The sequence below is a fragment of the Vipera berus genome, assembly GCF_964194415.1.
Source record: "Vipera berus genome assembly, chromosome: W".
Lineage (NCBI taxonomy): Eukaryota > Metazoa > Chordata > Lepidosauria > Squamata > Viperidae > Vipera > Vipera berus.
This window is the reverse complement of record NC_138210.1, coordinates 57213547-57237826: the sequence shown is the minus strand read 5'-3', so window position 1 is coordinate 57237826 and position 24280 is coordinate 57213547. Positions and strand designations below refer to the sequence as shown.

The following is a 24280-nucleotide window of genomic DNA, read 5'->3' as shown; positions in this document are numbered from 1 at the left end:
GCTGCAATTTTATCTTGAAAAGTGGAGGGTGTCACTATTCATAATGTTTGTTTTGAGTAGGCTACTTTGGTGCATTTTTGTTATTGTCATAATACTTGGTGGTACCCCCACCTCAAGCTTAATTAATTGACTTTGAAAGGGAGAAGCAAAGGCTAAGAAGGTTATAAAAAAGTCTTATTTATTGTTCTCTGGAGGCTCCAGTGTCCGGACAAGGGTTGGGGGGAGTAACAAAAGAACCCAGCCATCCCTACCTCCAGAGTTCTGGTACTCCTATCCATGCAGAGAGAAGACCTGGAGAGGCTCTGGAAGAGCAATTTGACCCTTTGGTACCTGCAAAGTCATGATTTCCCTGAGGTTCCTGGAGTGTCAGGGATGGGAACACAGAGGCCCAATTTCCTCATCCTCAGTCTAAGCCTCTGGCCTCCCTGGTAGTCCACTGGCTTCTGTCACATCAGGCTGCATCTAAAAGTATTAAAAGAAGGAAGATGACCGAGTCCCACGAACATCATTCACAACCCCCAAAGTACATGAGATGGCCAGAAGGACTCAGGTGCGCAAATAAAAGTGACAGGTACCATCCACACTTGTCAGCTTAAACAGGAGGTCCACCCACACAAATATGCCCAATCCCCAAAGCTAACAATTATAATTATCATAATTGAGTGCTGCTTGCGGCTGTTGGGACAAAGGCAAGTGCCTGCCTGTTTCTTACGTTAACTTTTTGAATATAATTTTTTATTATTATTATTAAGACAATGCCTTCCATCTGAACGAGGCTTTGCCTTCAGATTGGAACGCTGTGAGAAAGGGCAATACTAGCCCTGCACTGTGTCTCTGCTTTGCCTACATCCTTTCACATTTTTCTTCTCAAACATCGAGAGTTAAAACATTTTTTTGAAGAACTGAATGAAATTCTGAGGTCACCCACAATAAACAAACAGCCCTGGAAGCAGCCAATTGTTACTGCATAGAACACATATTCTTTAAACCAAGTGAGAGAGGTTGCATTAATGAAGACTGCAAGGGTAGTGGACTCATGGTGTGTGTGTGTGTGCGCGTGTGTGTGCGGGGACTGCTCACCATATAGAATAGTACACTAACTTGCCTATAAAGATAATGTGATATATATAACAAATTGCTTAGAGCACATAATACTGCTTGAAGTTCTGTGAGAAAAGATCTACCTCATCCAAATCTGTTCTGGGCCTCTCTTCTATGACTTAGCTATGGCTTTGCCATTGTTTTTCAACCATATTCCCATTTCATCTTCCCACTTCCAAATGTTTATACTCCTCCAGCTTGGGGATGTTCTACAGGTCAGAAATTCCACAGATTCTGCAGTAGAAAGCTACAGCTCTGCATCTGCAACCAGGCCTGACCAAAAGCAGTCTGGTCAACTGCTAAGGTAACTCCTGCAACAGAACTACATTGATTTCTTTGAGGCCATTTTAGAAATATTTGGGGGGGGGGGAAATGCCAGTGCGTCATCTTCCTCAAACTGAAATATGAAAGTCCGTTTAGTAAAAGGCTAGAACAGGGGTGTCCAACCTTGGCTACTTTAAGACTTGGCAGTTTCAACTCCCAGAATTCCCCAGCCAGCATGTGTCACTGAGGAATTCTGACGGTTGAAGTCCCTAGGTCTTACAAGTTGACAAAGTTGGACACGTCTGGTTTACAACTAAGCAATAGATTTCAAGAGTTAATGTTATCAGCTTCTCAAATCCAATTAATTAGGATCATTTTTGTAGACTCTTGAAATCCAACACAGCTATGATTCAGGAGACGACTAATGCATTCAAGTGAGGAAATTTTAGGTACAATCCTAGTTAGAAGCAGGATTTTAAAGTGCCTCAATTTTATCCAACACATTAGCAGAAGTATTTGCAGCCTTCCCTAACTTGGTCCTCGATGCCTAGGAGAGGAACTGAAACCTAGCATATGTGGGTAGCAGAATTTAGAGAAATATAAAGAAATGTTTTTGTCAGCCCCATTTATGGGATCATGTTGGTTCTGAGGAAATGGGCAGTTTAAGAAGCATTTTGATCCTCTCCTATTCTCCTGACTTTACATGATTTGGAACCATCTGACCTGATTCTTTCTTTTTGTTTGGAGATAACACCCTTGCATTCAAAGAATCTAGCAAGTTTGCGACAAAATGTATTTAAACCAATCTTTCACAAGTAAGGAACCCACGAGTCAATAATCCAGTGCAGTAGGCATTTCTGCAGGCCCAATTGCTAATGTTTATCGAAACTCAACGAGAAAGTCAAGTGTTCGCTAACGTTATAAAATTAATTGTATAAATAAATTTTTTAAAAAATTATAGGAGGAGCAAATTGCTTTACGATGTGAAACTGCAAGATATGGCAGGGCAGAAATACATACTTTTTCCCAATGTGATGGCTTCCAAATAGGTTAGAATTTAAACTCCCAGAATTCCCTGAGATTGTATCAGACACTGCGAGATGTTGTGAAATCTCAGAGAATTCAGGCCCTGCAAGGACACCAGACTGAAAAAAATACACTGGAACCAAGTTTTGAGAAGTGAAGGTTTCTGGGTAGGAATTCAAGCATACCTGAATTCTATTCAGCTCTTCTTGCCCTTGCTGCAACCTTTCCATCTCACTCTGAATACTATTCAAAGAGGCTGGAAAGCAAGACAAAAGGTCCAGTTCGTGAGCATGCATTAACGGTACAATGGAAATATATGGCCCATACAGAGGGAGAGCATCTTACCTTGCAAAAGCTCTTTCAGTCAGAAGCAGCGGAAGAAGAGGAAACAAAAAGGAGAAGTTGTTAATGCTAAACAGAATTCCTCGTTATCAAGTTTCTAAATGCAGAGGAACTGATTTTTTTTAAAAAAATTAGCACTTGCCAATTCTAGAGATTCATTCCTATCTGTACAATCAGGATCACCATCACTCTTTGCTTTCCCCCTGCCCACCTCTTTCTTCCCGCTCTCTCTCCAGCGCCCCCTGCAGGCTTGACTGAGATGCTGCTTCTTCATCCAGCCGCTCCCGCAAGGATATAATTTCAATTCGCAGGCGCTCAGCCTGATGCTCTGCAGCCCGAAGTTGTAAAGCAGACTCTTGTCTCAGCTTGGACACCATGGCTTGCAGCTCCTGCAGAAGGAAAAAGAGAGAAAGAAATCTTGTCTTATTAATAGTGAAATTCAATCCTTACAACTCTAGCAAATCTCATTCCTCAACCTCAATATCAGAAGTTGGAGTCTAGGTACCGGCACTGTGCTGGGCAAGCTCCTAGTTTTATCATCTGTTGGGAGAGGATTCTGGGAACTCATCCCCCGCAGCCCTTCATTCTCGGCATCGAGACGCTGCACTTCGTAACTGAGGCGCTTGTGGGATGCAGCCAAATCAGCCTGGAAGAGAACCGTAAGGGGAGGAAGGGACAGACAGCAACCAATAATTATCCTTCCACTGATGTCTCCAAGAGAGGATTTAAAGGATTCTACATGACAGCCTCTGAAAAACACTTTATCCAGAAGAGTAGGCACAGAGTTTATAAGTGAGGAAAGGTTTGGAATTGTCAAATCTACAGTGGACAAGATATACAGGTAGTCTTCAACTTACAACCATTTGTTTAGCGACCAAAGTTAAAACAGTACTAAAAAAAAGTGACTTATTTCACACTTATGACCATTGCAGCATCACCACGATCACGTGATCAAAATTCAGGCACTTGGCAACTGGTATATATTTATGACTGTTGCAGTGTCCTGGGGTCATGTGATCTCCTTTTGCGACCTGACAAGGAAAGTCAATGGGGAAGCCAGATTCACTTAACAACCATATTACTAACTTAACAATTGCATTGATTCACTTAACAACTGTAGCAAGAAAGATTGTAAAATGGGGCAAAATTCACTTAACGTTTTGCTTAGCAACAGAAATTTTGGGTTCAGTTGTGGTTGTAATTTAAGGACTACCTCATGCAATCACCTTTTGCGACCTTCTGATAAAAGTAAATGGGGGAAGCCACATTCGCTTAACCATCACATGAGTCACTTAACAACTGCAGTGATTCACTTAACAACTGGCAAAAAGGATGTAAAATGGGAAGCAACTGACTTAACTGTCTTGCTTAGCAATGGAAATGGGATCAATTATGGTCATGTCAAGGACTATGGAAGGACTGTGCCTATCGGCACACTTGGAAAAAGGAATATACGTGCCATCTTTCTAGGAGAAAACTCTACTCAAGACATTTTACAATAAATACACAAACTCCTCATCCCTAGTAGGAAAACACTGAATGTCCTGGCAACAACTTGCACTTGAAAATCTTCTGTCCTCAAGTCCCCAGTGGTATATTGTATAGTTTCATCTGGACAACAGTGTTCTACTGAGGCTCTACTCATCACAGATAGGCAATTCATTTCCTACCTTATTTTCTCAACCGCTACTGCAGAAGGCCAGATAGCTTTTAAATTAACAAGTCAATAGCCTTGGAACTCCTCCTAGCTAAAGTCTGAATTCTAAAGATCCCAAATTGAGCACATCATAGCAGGATCATTTTTCCCCCAGGCTTCTCTTCAGATTCTTCTGATATCCTTTGCTTCGCCTTCAACAATGTCACCCTTCTAACTATACTCACAATCTGCTCTTGAGTCTGCCGCTGCGTTTCACTCACGGTGGCTTGGAGGCTTTGGAGAAGGTTCTCTGATGTCTGGATCTGAGCCAAAAGAACCTGCACCTACTCAGAGAAAAGGGGGAAAATCTGATTTGTGGAAACTGAAGTTTGTATTTTGTGCATGAGCTAGCAATGCACATTGGTTAAGATGCTGCCCTACGAGTGAAACGTGTCAGGTTAAAATCACCAAAACTGCCTATGGTTTTCATGTTCTCTTCAGCAAGTCTGTGACTAATTCTGCAGAATGCAATATGCTGTAATGTGGCTTCCTTGATTTTGGCTTAACATCTGGTGTAAACTAAGCCTTAGGGGCTTAGGGGCTACATTCACCCAATATCTTCTCTCTTAGCTTTATCTGCATTCAGTTCAACCAGTTGGTTTTGATATTTAAAGATCTATATATAGGTTGGTGCTATAGAATCTCAAGAAATGCTTCCTTCCACAGCATATGCATCTGCCTAGAAATCTATATCATCCTTGAGATTTTTACCCAAAACCTCAAATGAATAATCTTGGATCCTCTCTACTACCCATACAATTATTTTTCAAATATCAGGCAGACCCATTTGTCTTCTTATAAATAGATTCTGAATATTTATTTTTAACTACACTATCGATAGAGTTCCAGAAAATGACAACAGTTGAAAGAACTTGTCCTGGCCTGGATACTGGCCAGGTCTGGTTACTACTTGAAGACCTCCAGAAAATTTAAGGAATGGTAGGCCAATCTAGGAAATAAAATATTCCAGTAGAAAGCAATGACAAACTATTTCTACATGGATGTTTCTATGATGTTATTAGTGTTTGTTAAGGTATTTAAAATTTAATAGCTGGAGCAGTGAAGGATTGGACAATGAGTAAGAACACAGAGTTATAGCTAATTGGTTAAAGGGAGCTTGCCACTGCATGAGGGAATCTGAGATGTGATTGGTTTATTTAATTTACTTATTTTATTTTTATACCGCCCTTGTCCCGAAGGACTCAGGGCGGTGTACAGGGCAATACAATAAAATACAATATATAAAAATTAAAAAAATATTAAATACAACGGCCCAATTCAATAAATTAATACAAAGCATTAAAATACCCCTAAACCCATCAGACCAGGCCGGCTTGTTCAAATAAATATGTTTCTAGGTCACGTCGGAAGGAGAGAAGGTCGGGAGCCGTCCGGAGCTCCACCGGTAAATGGTTCCAAAGGTCTGGCGCACCCACAGAGAACGCCCTCCCCCTGGGGGCCGCCAGTCGACACTCTTTGACCGACGGCACCCTGAGGAGGCCCTCTCTGTGGGAGCACACTGGACGAAGGGAAGTTGATGCCGGCAGCAGGTGCTCCCATAAGTAACCCGGACCCATGCCATTTAGGGCTTTATAGGTCGTAACCAGCACCTTGAATCTTACCCGGAGGGCAACCGGAATCCAATGCAGCTCACGGAGTAGAGGTGTTACATGGGAGTATCGGGAAGCCCCCACCACCACTCGCGCGGCTGCATTCTGCACCAGCTGGAGCCTCCGAGTAGTCCTCAAGGGCAGCCCCATGTAGAGAGCATTGCAGTAGTCCAAACGGGAGGTCACGAGTGCATGAGTGACTGTGCGCAAGGCATCCCGGTCTAGATAGGGCCGCAACTGACGTACCAGGCGAACCTAGGCGAAGGCCCCCCTAGTCACAGCTCCTATATGATCATCCAAGGAGAGCTGTGAATCTAGGAGGACACCCAAGTTGCGAGCCCTATCTACGGGGGGTAATATTTCACCCCCCATAATTAACGATGGAATATTCTGAATTTCCCAAGATGCCGGCACACACAGCCACTCAGTCTTGTCAGGGTTGAGCTGAAGCCTGTTCCTCCCCATCCAGACCCGGACCGCCTCCAGGCAACGGGACACCACGGAGAGGGCATCACTGGGGTGGTTTGGAATAGAAATAAAAAGCTGGGTAGCATATTGATGATACCCAACCCCAAAACCACGAATGATCTCACCCAGCGGCTTAATATAGATGTTGAACAGGAGAGGCGAGAGGACCAACCCCTGAGGAACTCCACAAACAAGAGGCCTCGAGGCCGACCTCTGCCCTCCTGCCAACACCGACTGCGAATGTCCCAGGAGGTAGGAGAACCACCGTAAAACGGTGCCTCCCACTCCCAACCCCCGAAGACGCCGCAGTAAGATACCATGGTCGATGGTATCAAAAGCCGCTGAGAGGTCTAATAGGACTAGGACAGAGGAGCAACCTCTGTCCCGAGCCCGCCAGAGATCATTCACCAGCGCGACCAATGCCGTCTCCGTGCTGTACCCGGGCCTGAAGCCCGATTGGTACGGGTCTAGATAATCAGCTTCCTCCAGGAACAGAGGGAGCTGCTGCGCCACCACACTCTCAACAACCTTCGCAAGAAAGCGAAGGTTGGAGACTGGACGAAAGTTGTTTAAAACAGCTGGGTCCAGGGCAGGCTTCTTGAGGAGGGGTCTCACCACCGCCTCCTTCAAGGCAGCGGGAAAACTACCCTCATTCAGAGAAGCAGTTATCACTGCCTGGAGCCAGCCTCGTGTCCCCTCCCGAGCTGAATAAACCAGCCAGGAGGGGCACAGGTCCAATAAACACGTGGTGGAGCTCAGCCTCCCCATAATCCTGTCCACCTCTTCTGGAGTCACAGGGTCAAACTCCTCCCAGATGACATTGACAAGACCACCCATGTTCTCACCGTCAGACTCTGCCCAGTCGGAGGCCAAACCGGTCCGGATCCGAGCGATTTTGTCCGACAGATGCTGGCTAAACTCCTCGGCACGACCCTGCAAGGGCTCCTCCCTCACCTCCTGATTCAGGAGGGAGCGAGTCACCCTAAACAGGGCGGCCGGGCGATTATCTGCGGACGCGATGAGGGCAGCAAAGTAGTTTGACCTCGCTGTCCTCATCACCGCGAGATAAGACCTAGTGAAGGACCTTAGTCACAATCGGTCGGATTCAGACCGGCTGGACCTCCAACAGCTCTCTAGGCCCCGTCTCCGACGCTTCATCTCCCGGAGCTCCACGGAAAACCACGAAGCCCACTGGGATCTGCACCGGGTCAGGGGCCGCATGGGTACAACTTGGTTGAGTGCCTCAGTGGCTGCCTTTTCCCAGGCTTCCACTAGGGCCTCGACCGAGCTGTGAACTAAGGCGGCAGGTGGGGACCCAAGGGCTGCCTGGAACCGCTCAGGGTCCATTAGGCGCCTGGGGCGGAACCATCTAGTTGGTTCAACAGCCCCACGACGGGGATTGGCAAAATGGAAGACCAGCCGCAGGAGATGATGATCGGTCCATGACAGGGGCGTAACAATTGGAGAGCCCCCACCCAGATCATCCAACCACCAGCCAGATAGAAAAATCAAATCGAGCGTGTGACCCCCCCCATGAGTCGGGCCCTGAATTACTTGCGTCAGGTCCATGGCCGTCATGGAAGCCATGAACTCCTGAGCTAACTCAGATGATCCCCCCAGGGATGGCAGATTGAAGTCACCCAAAATTATAAATCTGGGGAACTCAATCACCAACCCCGAGAGGATATCGAGAAGCTTAGGCAGGGCTGCTGCTATGCGACTAGGCGAAAGGTACACAAGCAGCAAGCCCAACTGAGCCCTAGGGCCACATCTCATGAGGAGAGACTCACACCCGGCTATTTGGACAACGGTGGCCTCCCGCGGACATAAGGTCTCCCTCACGACTACCGCCACACCCTCGCCCCTACCCTGAGCCCGAGGCCGGTGCAGCACCCGGAAACCCGGTGGGCAAATATCAACCAGGGGGACACCTCCCTCTGGGCCCAACCAGGTCTCCGTGATGCAAGCCAGGTCCGCACGCTCCTCAACCAAATCACGGATGAGCGGGGCCTTATTAACTACGGACCTGGCATTGAAATACACAAGCCTGAGCTCAGGTGGCTGCTCATCCCTGTTCCCGGGACCACGGGACGAAACCAGAGGGTCGGAGCGCATCACCGCTTGAAGACAGCGGGGACGCACTCCCGGGTATTGATACGGCCCTCTGTTCGAGCATCTGCTGCCATTCCCTAACGTCGTGGGAATAGGTACTCCCACACCCCGCTCCGGGGGCCCAGAGGCAACCCGCCCAAGCCCCGTCCGACCATGATCTATTCCAGGCCGGGCCTGAACAGCGAATGGTGGACACCCCCCAAAATCCAACCAAGAACGCAAACCCTCCCCCCTCCCTAACCCTATAAAATATTTAGATAAGAAACAAATCAAGAGCCTCTTCTTAAATTTATACAAGGGGTTCCTGTCCCTACCCAACCATCTCTCAGGGTCCCAATAATTGGGCCCGTCATCAAGAGGAGAAATAGAAAAACAGGCGGGTCACACCCAGGAAGGGGGGTACCCCTGAGAGCGAGTAAATCTGTGCTGGAGTAATGTAAACAAGCCATAATTGTCCATGAGGGTCCAGCAGAGGCAAACCCATAATTAAAAGGAGGATTTTAAATCAGAGGATAAATAAATGTCCAAACCGCCTAACCAACTCCACTGCCACTCGAGTTGGATAACCTCTGAACAGGTCGGCCACCATCCTCTCACGATGGTCGCAGGCCTGCACCAGGAAGCGGAATGGAAAATACATCCAGGGTAAGGCCTGCCCCCATAGAGCTCTCACCTCTAGGGGGCATAGCAGATGGTACCTCCGAGCCACTCTCTCACAGTAGCTCAGCACCTGGGTCCTTCTGAGCCTTACAGGGGACGGAAGTCAGAGGAAATTAGACAGTTACTCGTCAAAATGTAAAAGCCTGCTGGATGGCAAAGTCAGTAGATGTCCCGGCTACGAAGGGTCTAGGCCATATCGAGGGAAATTGGACGATAGGCGGGTAAAACACTGGCTAACGGAGTACCAGGAGTTGTAAAGCCCTCCCCGCCAGTCACAATCTCACCATTCTGCCATTCTGCAGGATGCTCTACGCGCCAGATTTACACACACCGTACCAAGCCGCAGCTCCACTGGCTCCGAAAATCAGCTGGTCAAAGCCATTACACGCCCAAAACCAGCTGGTCAGGCCCGATTACAGGCCGCGGCTCTTCCGGGATCTTCCGGGCCCAACCAGGCCCCTCCGAAGGTCGCCGGAGCTCACGGAAGCAACTGCAGGCCCCTCCGCCACTCTGGTGTTCCAGCCACTCCAACACGCCGTTCTTCCGTGTGCCGCTCCGAGCCACGGCTCCACCGACTCCGAAAAACCGCTGGTCGGAGCCATTACAGGCCCAAAACCAGCTAGCCGGAGCCGTTAAAGCCGCGGCTCTTCTGGGATCTTCCGGGCCCAACCAAGGCCCCCTCCAAAAACCACTGGAACTCACAGGGACTAACCTCAGGAACCTCTGCCGCTCCTCAGCTTTAAACGCTCCAAAAACGCCCCTTCTCGCGCCGTTCCTCCAGAGCATCCTCCTCACGCCGTTCTAAGCCGCGGCTCCCCGGCTCCGAAAATCAGCTGGCCGTTGCAAGCCGAAAACCAGCTGGTCAGAGCCGACCCAAGCTGCGGCTCTTCCGGGGTCTTCCGGGCCAGACCGACAATCTCGCAGAGCCAGTTTCAAGTCTAAAAAGTCAGCTGTCCAATTGTATCACTCCGGCCCCAGTACAGAGGGCAAAACCCCTCTGCTAACTCCCAGGGTCGCCGAAAAAGCTGGAGCCCATCGCGGAGCTCAATCCAGCACGTCCGCCATCTTGGGCATGCTGTGAGTAAAGGGGGAGTTTCCTTGTTTCCCGCCTTTTTTCCTGTGTGCCCTGTGTGCTGTGATTTACCTCATGATGTTCCTACTGTGTCGATTTACCTGACTATGCTCCTGTTGGCCTCTCTTATTTACTTATATTTATTTATTTATACTTTACTTTATATTTATTTATATAAAAACCACAAGTTCTTCTCAGTGTCTCTGACTCCATTTGGACACTGGCTGAGCAATTCCCTGTTTTTATATAGGTGATTTGGTAGCAACCCGGTTATTTAATATGAATGAATCTTTATTGTCAAAGTACAACTATGTACACATTGAGATTAGCTGAGCCTCCCTTTGTGTTCCCACCCCCCAACACACAGTGACAACAAACCCTCCATCTTACTACACCATGTGATATTTAGTGTTTTATTATGTCTTTTCATATGCTTTATGGATACATGGATTTAATCCTGTATTCCACCTCAAGGTCCTTAGAGAAAGGACAGAAATCCCACTTAACATTAGAACAAGCATGAGTTCCAAGACATGAAGTTTACCTGCTTACTGCACTCTTCATTGCTACGTCTCAATGCCTCCTCCAGGTTAGCTTTCTCCTTTGCTCTTTCCTCCAGAGTTCCACGTTGCTGTTGCACCTGAGGAGGCCACCAAGGATATAGGGGATGAGGAAAGGAAGCCTTTAGCTTCTCATCTCTCAAAATTTTCCTATAGATGGTTCTCACTTAACAACCACTTGTTCAGGGACCATTTGAATTGGCAACAGTGTTGAAGAAGTATCTATGACTGGTCCTTAAAAGTTCCATCTGTTGCAGTGTCCCTGCCGTCACATGAAGGAATCTAGGCACTCAGCAATTAGCCTGGATTTCTAATTATAGAATAGAATAGAATAGAATAGAATAGAATAGAATAGAATAGAATAGAATAGAATAGAATAGGAAATCTTTGTCACTTTAAATGTACACTAATCAGCATACATTAAAATGAAATTTTGTTGCATTCAGCTCTCAAAATACCATTATGCATATACCCATATACGCACATATATATATGACACAGAGAAACATCACAGTCTAGTTCGAACGTATACATACACATGGTACATGGTGGGGAAAAAAATCCTGCGAATTTGCAAGATGGATGGCATAAGGAACAAAGCTGATACAGAATCTAGTAGTTCTGCTATAAATGCTTCAAAACCTTCTCCCAGGGGGGAGCAATAGGAACAGACTGTGAAGTGGGTGTGAACAATGCTTCAAGCTCTAAGCAAATAGCACTTATAAGCAGTATCCTGAATAATGGGAAGCATTATTGTTGCAACATCCTGCAGTCGCACAACTGCAATTTGCGGCCTTCCCTGCTGGTTTTCCAAGCAAAGTCGGTGGGGAAGCTGGCAGGAAGTTAAAAGTCACACACATGTGAGGTCCTTGCTTAACGACCCACACAGTTCTCACTTCACAATGATTGGGAACTGCCAGACTTGCCACTGCTAAGCAGCATAGTCATGTGATGTCACACTTTATGACTGCATCACTTAGCAATGATAATTCCAGTCCTAATTACCCTCGTAAAGCAAGGACTACCTGTATTTCTCACTATGCTAATAAGAATTATCTTATTATTCCTCTGGGGAATTATCCCTCTGGGAGTTACAAAGTTGATGGCAGTCTAAAAAAATTGTCAGCTAGCTGTAATATCCTCCCAAATACTTTCCAAAGCAGCTAAAACTCCTCACTAAGATAACTGAACAACACCAAAGTACAAAGGCAGCACAGAGAAGTCTTGAAAACCAATACCAACAATACTGATTATGTAGAATCATTATCAAGTAGTAAATCCATCCACAGCTGGTGACAATCAGGAGGCCTCAATCAGCAGGGTATTTTAGAGCTGGGGGCTACAATGAAGAAAGCCGAATATAAATGCTACTTGCCCTTTTCATATTCCTAAAATAAAGATAAGCAATATTGTACTTCTACAGACCCCCCCTTCCTCCGAAGCAAGCAGGGTTGAAATTTATGATGCTCTTTTAATGTATTTGGGGAAAGAGTTGAAGGAAGACAATGGGTGCTTTAAGCCTATCATTTTTTTAAGGTTTAAAGAATTTGGTTTAGGGCAGTATTTCATTTCTTAACAATCATCCCCTTCAAAAAGAAATTGCAAGAAAAGGAGTCAGGAAGACTTTGCTTAGTGACCCTAATTGGGACTGCAATCATTAAGTGAAGTGGTCATTAGCTAAAGCATGTGACAGCACTGGTTAGAAATGGCAATTTTAGTTGTCCTGGTTGTGGTCATTAGGCAGGACCATGCCATTCTTAGGCAAAGACCTCACATTTTTTCCTGCCCAGACACATTTGCCTCTGCTTCAACTTTCCCCCATCTGCCTAGGCGTGCACGTGCACACACACACACACACAGACGATCTTTGCCCTTTTGGTGGCCCTGCGCTTCACCCCGTCTCTGCTGCTTTCTTCCTCTTGCTGCTGACAAGGGGCATTGAGCCTGGCCATTGCAAAACAGCAGTGGTAGCTATGTGAGGCCTTCCATGGCAGCACCCTTTTGAAATATTTAATATTTCTGCATAAATATGAACTAACACGTGACCTGTTCTCCATACTGGATAAAAATAACCCATTGAAATAAATGAGTCAAAAACATTTTTACACTTTTGCCACCCACCAATGTGTAGCTTTAGATCATTTTCCTCTATAAATAAATGAACAGGTATGATGTTTTCATTCAGTTCATTGGGTTCACTTTATCTAATTTTAGGACTTGTGTGAAGAACAGATTACATTTTAAGGCATGTCTATGCAGAAATGTTGGAAAGTCAAAAGGATTCACAAAGTTAAACACCACTGTACATAGTGGAAAATTGCTCTAAATGTTTTTGTAATATTCCCAAATTCTTCCAACATCAGTTTAGGGTGCTTAATTTCATAATGCCACAAAAAAGGTACAGGGAGAAGATGACCAGAAAAGAGCATGAGTGGACAGAAGCAACAGAGGTAGGTAAATAAAAAGAAAGTTTATGGAGTCTTGAAATGGAAGCATTTGAAAGTAATTTGGAACATAATATTCTTTCTGTATAAAAGAAGTTACTATTTTGGATGGCTATATCCCGAAAGGCAGCACAAAAAGCATCTTGTTAGAAATATCTCTAACAATAAACTTATCTTTGTCTTTCACACACAAACCTGTTCTTGGAGCTGAGCCCACTCTGATTCAGACACAAGCTGGTATCCCGCTGGTGGTAAATAAATAGTCTCAGGCACCAGGGTTCCAGTTGAGGAGGCAATGGAACAAGTCTCAGGACTTGGGGGACGTCTGCGTTGGATACAATGCCCAGAACTTGGTGCCAAAGAGGAAAATGAAGCAATGGAGATGCTGTCCAGATTACAAGCAAACTTCTCTGCTACTCCTCCTTCCATCATAGGAGCCTGGTTACTTCCAGGCAAATCCGTGGACACAGTTTCGGGGTCAGTAAGAAGGGATTCAGCTGAGCTACATAAGGAATGCTGAAAAGAAAAATATGGGAGTTAAAAGAATTCCAAGCTGCTCAGATTGGGTCTTATTTTTAGGACCATTTAATTCAGATTCAGAATAGATCATCATGGAGAAAATCTATTTCTACGATCACCAGGAGTTGAAAAAGACCTGATGGCACAATCAATTTCATACAGAGTTTGCCCAGTTTGCATGACCTGACGAAATAATGCTCTGAGTATCCATACTGAAAGAAATCAGGAAGGAAGCTGAGACCCAGAGATCAAGAAGAGAGTGGACAGCCATTTGTCTGAAATGGTATAAGGTTTCCTGCCTGAGCAGGGGGTTGGACTAGATGACCTCCAAGGTCCCCTCCAACATTATTATTATTAATATTCTCGGTAATGTTGCTCTCCCTCTAGAACACCCCACCCCTCCAAGTTAGATGTGGCCCCGCGCTATGTGTCAGAAAATGACCCCCAAAAGCCCATTTTAAGAAAGCTTTCAGACTTATTTGTCAGTGGCCTCTGGTTTATTTATAATTTTCAATCAGTTCTGTGATTACTTAGTGGGTTTACGGATGGATTTTATTAGTGTTTTATTTCATGTGTTGTAAGCTGCCTAGAATCAGAATAGGAAGCATATGCCTTTTGGTAAACCAAAAATGTCTATAACCTGGCCTTAAAGGACTTTCCCTGAATTTTCCATCATTAATGGAAGACTTGTAAATTACCAGAAGTTAAACATTTGCTCTCCCACTTTTATATGCTGCACTGCCCACAGTTTTAATTAATTGTGCAGTTCATAAATATGTTTGAATAAACAAATGTCTTTCATTAATGATTCATCTACAACTTTCACAGGCTTTTAACCATCCTGTAAAATTTACTTTGTCCTCATGTCATTCATTTTCTGCCCCGGGTCATTCAGTTCTGTCTTCCTTGCCAATCTATATTCTTTTTTGAGATCCACCTGCAATACTCAGGTGCAGAGTTGCAGATTTACATTTCTGGTATTACACGCACAAAGGCTTGGCTGGCATTTATTTATTCTGAGATAGGCATCAGTTTCTGATACGGTTTGTAAGATATTTCATACTTCCTCCTCCTTTCCGCAGCATTTTCACCCTATTAACCTACCTTTATGCATCCCAATATTTTACCTTTCCTTCTGTCCCTCTTTCCCATCTCGCCTCCTCACTCTGCAGCTCCTGAACCAGACTCTCAGCGTGGGCCAATTTTGCTTTCAATTCAGCAATTTCCTGCTCCATCGGCAGCACAATGGCCCGGAGTCGCTGAGTATCCTCCTGTGCCTGTAGAAAGAGACAGACGTAGGTTTTTGGTGTTTTGTTTTTTTTCCCCGCCCCTGCCCACTGGAAACTCAGCTCAGCCCTCAAAAAGAGATGCTGGTTGAGTGCCTCGCTTACTTTCTCCATCTGTTTCTCCAATGAGTCCAGAGGGTTGGTCCTTGGCAACCTGCTCCAAACATTTTCCCGGCTAGACAGACGGGCCTCGTAGCTGGAAATAGTGTCTAGAAAGGAAATAAATACAACCTTTTGAGCTGCCACCTCCAAGGCAAGATCCGATCAGGATGAGGAGGAAAGGCTTTAAGGCATTTAGGCAAAACAACTCCTTGGGCTCCTTCCCCACCCAACCGTGACCTGCACTCCTTCACCTTTCAAGATAGCCTGCAAGGAAGCCACCTCTTCCTGGCACCGGCGCTGGACAGCTTCCACTGCCTCCTGCTTGGTGCCTTCACTCACTGCAGCCACAGCTCGGACCGTCTCCACTTCGGCCAAGGCGGCTGCCAACTGAGCTTGCAAGCTTCGGACGGTCTCTTCAGGATCGGGGTCCCCAGAGAGATTCGGGGCAGGGGGCACACCCACATCTTGCACCCTCTGAGGCTCTTGTAAGAAAAGAAAAGAAAAAAACAAGGGACGGGAGAATGACAAACGGAGCTAGACTGGAACCCAGAACCGCCCGTCTCCTCCCCCCCTCCCCAGTCTTATCACATGGCTCAAGCCAATAAACTTTGCGAGCCCTGGACCCGACTTAAAACATCCCGGCGGCGACCTTTGACCTTTGCTGAGTCTGGGTGACGCCGAGAGGATCGCCTCTCTAGCAAGCCCCATGGCCAGGAGGGGCGTGGCTTCCCGCTTGGTCGCCAGCCCACCGCGGGGAAGGGAGGGGGGGCGTCCGCGCCTACCTTCCATTCCGCCAAGATTTTTCTAACTACTGCTCCGGCGCTGGCGGTGCGGCAGCTGCTACTTCTGCTGCTGTTGCTTTCCCCGGAGACCGAGCGGGGCCGGAATTCCCCGAGAGGAACCGGAAATAGCCGAAGGAATTCGGAAATGGTCGAGAGAGAGAGAGAGAAAAAGCGTAGATGTGCCGAAGATGGCCGAACCATCGACATACTGCGGTTGAAAGGTTTAATTAAGGTTGGCTCTTGGCGGGACTGCCCGAGACTTCTCGACCGTTTCCGAAGAGAACCGAAGGGAAGTGGCGTGTTGGTGAGGAGGAAAGGCGTTTGTCGAAACGGGTTGTTTTTTTTTTGCATATCCAGGAATTGTCTTTGAAGTTGGGCCTGAGGATTCAAAAGAGTGTAGTTTAAAAAAGAGTTCAATCTTTGGATTGGAAACCTGTTTTTTCACCACACACACACACACACACACACACACACACAAAATGCCACGTTCCGGGACAGGTTTTTTAAGAAGAGACTGGACCAGGGGTAGGCAACCTCGGCTCTTTTATGACTCGTGGACTTCAACTCCCAGAATTCCTGAGCCAGCATAGCTGGCTCAGGAATTCTGGGAGTTGAAGTCCACGAGTCATAAAAGAGCCGAGGTTGCCTACCCCTGGACTGGACAGTCACTTGTCTGAAATGATAATAGGATCTCTTGTTTGAGCAGGGGTTGGACTAGAAGACCTCCAAGGTCCCTTCCAGCTCTATTCTGATTAAAGAGACTGAACATAGCTTTCATCATCATCATCATTTTAGCCATTGTCTATCCACTGTAGGATGAAGGTCTCTGTTTTTAAACCACAGCAACTTTAAAATGCAGGATTGGGCATTGCAGTAAACATTCCGATTCGGAGTGGAAGTCCATACATCTTTTAAGTTGCTGAGGTTGAGGAAACACTGATACAATGTTGAGTAAATGTCTCACATTGGATACAGCAGTTGCAAATATAGCCCCTAGCCTAGACTGAGGTAATTATACAAACTTTTCAAAGGCAGTCAGTTCATCTTCTGGACTGGATGCATGTTATGTTAATTTTTTACCTTGGGCAGGAAAAAAAAAATCCTTGGATTGTGGTGCAGATGCCATGGAGTCCACAGAGGCTTTTTAAACTTGTTTCTTGTTTTCTTCTAATAATTTTTTGCAATGTTTTTTCCTTAATACATTTAGGTAGTTTTCTGGTTACCAACTGTCTTGTTTGGTGACCGAAGTTAAAACAGTTTTTAAAAAAAACACCCTAGATTTGTGCTGAACCTTTGCATTGCAACATCTGTGTGGTCACATGATCAATATTTGGGGGGGGGGTTGCAAGCAGCAGGCATTTACATCTGTCTCAGCTCCCCACAGTCACGTGATCACCATTGCACTAAGAGTTTATTCCACTAAGCATCTTTCCTCCCTATTTCCACAAATTTCTATGGCAGCCGGTAGCATTTTTCCCCCTCTCCTCTGAGGAGCTTCCACATCTTTATGTCAACTTTCAGTTTGTCCTACTGAGAAAGTAATCTGGCGTTAAATACTTTTTCATACAGCACTGTCATACTTTTCCCCCCCTGCAATGATTCTACTCTCATTCTAGTTTCTTTCACTACTTTCAGGTTCTTTTCTATTTATTTTCTCCCAAGATCTGCCTGACATTTCCCCATTTCTGACCTGAAAATGGATTTTTTCATGAATGCATTCTAATGCTAGAAACCGACTTAGCAGCAGCAGTGAAAGCCAAGTTAGGATGGCTCCTAAAGCTGCCTGCAATTAGTGCAGGTTTGAGTCCCACCAGGCTCAAGGTTGACTCAGCCTTCCATCCTTCCGAGGTAGGTAAAATGAGGACCCAGATTGTTGGGGGCAATAAGCTGACTTTGTAAAAAAAATGCCGCTGGGGGGCGGGCGAAAGCCCTAATAAGCAGGCATATACATAGAATGAAGGCTATTGCTAAGCACATTGATTTGTACTTCTTAGATTGTAAGCCACCCTGAGTCTTCAGAGAAGGGCGGGATATAAATGGATTTTTTTAAAAAAAGAGTTCTAGCAAAATCAAGCACAAGGGTTAACTTGACAGAGTATCATCTGTTGGTAGCGTTATTTGTGTAGAAAGGGTTGGCAAAGATCTAGGTTTGTGCAAGATCTGTAATTTTTTTTGCAAGGATTCGTTTCCTTTTATTTAACAGTAATTGATGGGAGTATCAAACCGTCTAATTTGTCTCTTGAGAAACCTATAGGCGGGTCGAGAAGCAACAGTGAGAACTGGACGCGGAACCACTGATTGGTTCAAAATTGGGAAAGGAGTCCGGCCCTGCCTATTTAACTTATACTGTATGCAGAGCACTTCATGAGAAAGGCAGGGTTAAATGAATCAAAAGTTGGAATTAAGATTGCCGGGAGAAATATCAACAACCTAAGATATGCAGATGATACCACTCTAATGGCAGAAAGTGAAGAGGAACTAGAGAGCCTCTTGATGTGGGTGAAGAAGGAGAGTGCAAAAGTGGGCTTGAAACTCAACATTAAGAAAACCAAGATCATGACATCTGGCCCTCTCAATTCCGGGCAAATAGATGGGGAAGAAATGGAGGTAGTGACAGATTTTATTTTCCTGGGCTCCAAGATCACTGCAGATGGGGACTGCAGCCAAGAAATTAAAAGACGCTCCTGGGGAGGAAAGCTATGGCAAATCTAGACAGCATACTAAAAAGCAGAGACATCACCCTGCCAACAAAGGTGCGTATAGTCAAGGCCACGGTTTTCCCAGTTGCAATGTATGGCAGTGAAAGCTGGACCATAAGAAAGGCTGAGCGCCAAAGAATTGAGGCCTTTGAACTATGGTGCTGGAGGAGACTCCTGCGAGTCCCTTGGACTGCAAGGCGATCAAATCGGTCAGTCCTAGAGGAGATCAACCCTGACTGCTCTTTAGAAGGCCAGATCCTGAAGCTAAAGCTCAAATACATTGGCCACCTAATGAGAAGGAAGGACTCACTGGAGAAGAGCCTAATGCTGGGAAAGGTTGAGGGCAAGGGAAGAAGGGGACGATAGAGAACGAGGTGGCTGGATGGAGTCACTGAAGCAGTAGGTGTGAGCTTAAATGGACTCCAGAAGATGGTAGAGGACAGGAAGGCCTGGAGGAACGTTGTCCATAGGGTCGTGATGGGTTGAACACGACTTCGCAACTAACAACAACAAATTATTGTTTGTGTGCCATCAAGACAGTGTCAATCATTTAGATGCTTTTTCTCTGTGATGACTTGTTCCTAACCTGGTCCTTCAAGTCTTCCCTTGGTGCATCCTTTGGCACCGTAACAGAGTCCATTCACTTTCCTCCTGATTGTCCTTTTCTCTTTCCTTCTATGTTTCCCGGAGTTAGAGACTTGTCCAGAGATTATTTAACTGTAATCATAGTTAATAATTACCACATATCCAAAATGTTATAACTAATATGAAGGAGTAGCTCCTTGTGGGGAATAAATTCCTGAGGTTAGAATTCTCTAATGTGTGATTTTTACACCAGGTTCTAGGTGTGAATTTCTAGAAAGGCGAACAAACCAAAGCACAGTAGATATCAAAGTTGAAATCTGCTCACTGTTTATGTATAATTTGAGGCTTAGAGTTGAGCGCTGATCTGAAAGATGTGCTAAACTGAGGGAGAGGAGTGCTAAATGATCATTTGTTTAATCATGATTTATTTCAGAGGCGGGCAACTGTTTTGTTCCTCACAAATTCCAAATCTAAGGAATTCTTTTCCAGTTTTGTTGAGAAAGGGTTTAAGGGGCAAAATTTACCCCACAGCCCTAAACTGCAACTAAAGGAAACAATGTGGCCTGCAGGCCAAAGAAAGTTGACCACCTATGGCTTATTGAATAAGCCATGATTGGATGGATTCATGAAACTGGCACACCCATATATCAGGGTCAGTAAAGCCCATGAGTTAAGTTTGCCACGTTAATTCACAAACAAGCATGCTAAGTTACATCTGACTTATTTTTGTACGTGAACTAATCTTCGGTAGTGACCGGAGGCTTTTTTTTCCCAAGGGAAAAAAGTTTACATAATAAACTGACTAGTTATAAAAAAAAAAAGTTTAGATCAGGTCTGCTTCTCCGTTTCCAGTTTGCTGCCTTTCATTCTAGATAACAATTAGTGAAACAAGGTGATGTTACCAAGCAGCTGACATATCCGTGAACGCTAAACACTATAAATATTTTTTTTTTAAAAAAACCACAACTAATATTCATGCTATAAATAATAAAAAGAAATCTCTAAGCTGAACGGAGACAGCAGGCTAAAAGATACTCTTTGTTTTGGACACCACGCAATTTATCATTAGTCCTGATTGTGTAGACACCACACCACATCTACACTTGTCTGGAACCGCAGGCTGGCTGGAGAATTCTGGGAATTCAAGTCCACTCATCTCAAAGTTGCCAAGCTTGGGAAACCCTGAGGTAGAGGGAGGGGATAATGAAGCACCCCTCTCGATTGGGGCTTCAAAGGGGCAGGCTGTAATTGTACAGTGGTGGCCGCCATTTTGACTTCTTTGATACCCACACCTCTGATCCTCGGTGAGGAATTGATATTCTGTGTGCCTTCATTATCCAGCATGCAAAGACTGAAATTCTGCCACTAACACATTTTCAGCTTTTTGCCAGGCACTGGTTATAACTGCACGACCCTTTAGGAAACAGGTTTTTTAAAAAGTTTTTGACAAGATTACCGTAATTCTTTAAAAAACAAAAATAGAAAGGCTAACCAAAGATTTACATACAAAGGTTAACCAAATTTGCCTTGAAGAAAAGAAGCCTTTCCTGTTGTGTCTCAGTGCAACACAGAATTTGTGATATACTACTGTACTGCTGAAAAGGGAAGCGGTGGCTCAGTGGGTTAGGACGCTGAGCTTGTCGATCAGATGGTCGGCAGTTTGGCAGGTCGAATGCCGAGTGCCGCGTAACAGAGTGAGCGCCTGTTACTCATCCCAGCTTCTGCCAACCTAGCAGTTCGAAAGCACGTAAAAATGCAAGTAGAAAAATAGGGACCACTACGGTGGGAAGGTAACAGCGTTCCGTGCGCCTTTGGCGTCTCGTCATGCCGGCCACATGACCACGGAGACGTCCTCGGACAAGCGCTGGCTCTTCAGCTTTGAAACGGAGATGACCACCGGTCCGTAGAGTCGGAAAAGACTAGCATGCATGTGCGGGGGAACCTTTACCTTTACCTTTACTGTACTGCTGAACATGGAACACATTGATTTCCTGGCTGTGACAAATGAAGGAAAAAATTATATCTGTAATCCAGACTGGATGGAGTCACTGAAACAGTAGGTGTGAGCTTAAATGGACTCCAGAAGATGGTAGAGGACAGGAAGGCCTGGAGGAACATTGTCCATAGGGTCGCGATGGGTTGGACACAACTTCGCAACTAACAACAACAACAATCCAGACATATGTCTGTAATATTTTAGACCTTATATTTCATATTTTGTGTTTTTACCTGTTGTGTTCTTATTGAAATGTGATGAGAATGTGCCACATGATAAATAAATAACATGTAGTGAGTATCTCCAAGGTAATTTCTATAGGACAGAAATATATTGTTGCTATATTTAAAAAAAAGCAGACACAAGCCTGATGAGCTAATGGTTTTATTGCATCAAAGGGTCTTCAGCATCGTATTGGAATCTGGATTAAATTCAGAAGTTTGGCTCCTTGAAACTGAACCAAAAATACAAAAACACTCCTTAAGCTGATCCTGCATTTCTTTGCATCACTCTCCTCCTGCTGCAAACTACATTAACCATGGGAACTCTGTCCGCATTTCCCAACCCTGGCAGCTAGCTGGTCCAGCTTGGATTTTACTTGATCCAGGCCTTGCACCAATTCCTCCAGTTTCTGCAGCACGCGGGGATCCGAACACGAGGTGCAAGAAATTGGGGGTGCTAATGTGGGCTGTGGAAACGCAGTATCTAGAAGAAAACAAAGCAGACTTTCTCACACCGATCTGCCATTCCAACCTCTCATTCCAACCTCTCATTATCATGCAAAATCAATTGCAATAATTCTTTCCTCACCACCACCCTTTATATATAGAGACCCCCTATGTTGACATATACCCAGAGATATATGTAGCAGTTAAGGGTTCAGCCACATGGTTGCCTTTTGGGAAAAGGGATATAATTGTTAGGATTTTAACCATAAGGAGAAGCAGATAGTGACTGATAAGAACTATTTCTATCCCTGAGAAATGCATAATCTATGACTGAATTTTTGCCCATCACATTACTCCAATTGAGGGGGCAAGAATTTTAGTAAGAAGAAAAATTGGTTTTGCTGGTTTATCTTGAGATGCTTAATGACATTATCTTCCTTTACTTGGCAGTGATTTACTTCTTATGATCAGTATTAAAAGGTACAGTAAAGGTTCTTTAAGGTTAAGCCCAATTCCTGTTGACGTCCCGGACATATCCATGATAGTTTGGAAGTGATTTGGCATTGTCTTCCCCCAAGATAGATTTTTAGCTATACAATTTAACATACAATCTTGGTATCTTGCAGTGGACTTCCATCTAAGTACCAACCAGATTTTGCTTTGCAAAGCTTTTCAGTATCAACCTAGTTGCTGACTTCATTTTCCTTCAAATTCCTGAGCATCACCCCATTCAAGCCAGACAGGAAGGCAATTTTGCCTTCTCTTGGAATATAGCAAGTTACTTCAGCTACCCATTGGAAATATTGCTAAGCTTTGTCTCCATTTATTAATCTAATGCCATTTTGAAGCCATTTACGCTGCGCACCGCTTGGAATTAAATTCCTCAAATTCTTGTGCAAATAAAATCATTATCAATCCAATCATTCGCCTGGTCTTTACTCTTTTAAAAAAGTCCACGCAGAAATTAAAATAAAACAATTTTTGATATTCAGTCACGAGTGCCAATGCTTTAGTAGCCAGAATAACACTAAACAATATCAGCTAGCCTGGCGGAACTCCTTGGTTTATAGGAGGACCAAAAAAGGCCCTTGTTAAAAATAATAATAATAATAATAATGTGGGGGCCACAGAATACCCACACCTGCTTGCAGAAAAGGTTATAGGAGAGAAAGTGAATGGAATTTTCAGGTGAAAACTGTGGTAAGTGGCTGAATTACTAATTAGGGACAGTCTTCACTGCAACATCGCAATAATGCATACATAGACTTGCAAGGTGCCCTTAGCCCTTTCTGGGTATGTGAATGGGTACCCCTCTCCATTCCCCATGATCCCAAATCCTATTACCATGAGTGGCACAAATCTTCTGTTTCAGTTCAATATCTATGAGATCTGAGAACTGTCGCAGAATGAAAGTATGCTCTGTGGCAGGGCGGGAAGCCATGGCGCGAAGCTCCCACTGGGCCAGTCTGCTTGAAAACGCTGGGCCAACCTTCCAGGGGAGAAAAAAAAAGTCAGTGAAAGACCATTGAGTACTGGTTGTCCAAGGAAGTTTGTAGAAATGAAGAAGAAAATAGGGTTCTCTCCTACTTAGCCCTCTACCCTGTTAGATGGTGGACAGTGAGCTTCAAGGACTACCTATGACCCAAAATTCATCTCCAAATTCCCAGTGCTCTACAATGCTAGGAAACATGGCTGCCTTCATTTAATATATTTTCTTTAAGCACTGTAAAAGACCTGAATGCATGTCGTTGGGTTAGTGGAACGGTTTGTCTTCAGAAGCTGTGGGTGCTCCATCACGGGAGGCTTTTGAGAAGAGACTAGACAGCCATTGGTCTGAAATGGTGTAGGGCCGTGGTGGCGAACCTATGGCACCGGTGGCACGCAGAGCCCTCCCTGTGGGCACGCGTGCCATCGCCCCAGTCCTAGGCCTTCCGCTGGGTTTTATGAAACCTTTTTGCTTTAGGCCTCCGCTACCGTATGCAAAAAAAAAAGAAAAAAGGTTCAATCAATCAATTTTAACTTCTCACGGGGGGGGGGGGGGAAGGTCTCGCAGAGTTGGAATTGATTGATTGCACTTTTTAGTCCCACCCAGTCTGCCTTTACCACTGCAGCCACGCCCACCCAATGGGCCACGCCCAGCCGGCACCCAATGATACATAAGTGGGTTTTGGGTTGCAGTTTTGGGCACTCGGTGTCTAAAAGCTTCGCCATCACTGGTCTAGGGTCTCTTGCTTGAGCAGGGGGTTGGACTAGAAGACCTCCAAGGTCCTTTCCAATTCTGTTATTCT

At 45.1% G+C, this 24280-nt stretch overlaps 2 protein-coding genes across 2 annotated transcripts in view; one reads left to right on the top strand and one right to left on the bottom strand.

Moving 5' to 3' along the window:
- Positions 1-201: 201 nt before the first annotated feature.
- LOC308676617 (rab GTPase-binding effector protein 2-like) lies at positions 202-16147 on the bottom strand. Its single transcript, XM_081342537.1, has 11 exons — positions 16045-16147; positions 15514-15744; positions 15266-15369; positions 15002-15151; positions 13551-13871; positions 10896-10991; positions 4615-4713; positions 3239-3379; positions 2945-3122; positions 2577-2647; positions 202-462 (listed from the first exon to the last, which is right to left on the bottom strand). The coding sequence occupies exons 1-11, from the start codon at positions 16049-16051 to the stop codon at positions 409-411; spliced, it is 1452 nt and encodes a 483-aa protein (XP_081198663.1). The 5' UTR covers positions 16052-16147; the 3' UTR covers positions 202-408.
- LOC308676611 (testicular acid phosphatase homolog) overlaps positions 16052-24280 on the top strand; it is a 43513-nt gene continuing 35284 nt past the window's right edge. The window contains exon 1 of the mRNA XM_081342521.1: positions 16052-16348. Within this exon, the coding sequence (XP_081198647.1) occupies positions 16190-16348 (159 nt within the window). The 5' untranslated portion in view covers positions 16052-16189. The remainder of the gene's footprint in view (positions 16349-24280) is intronic.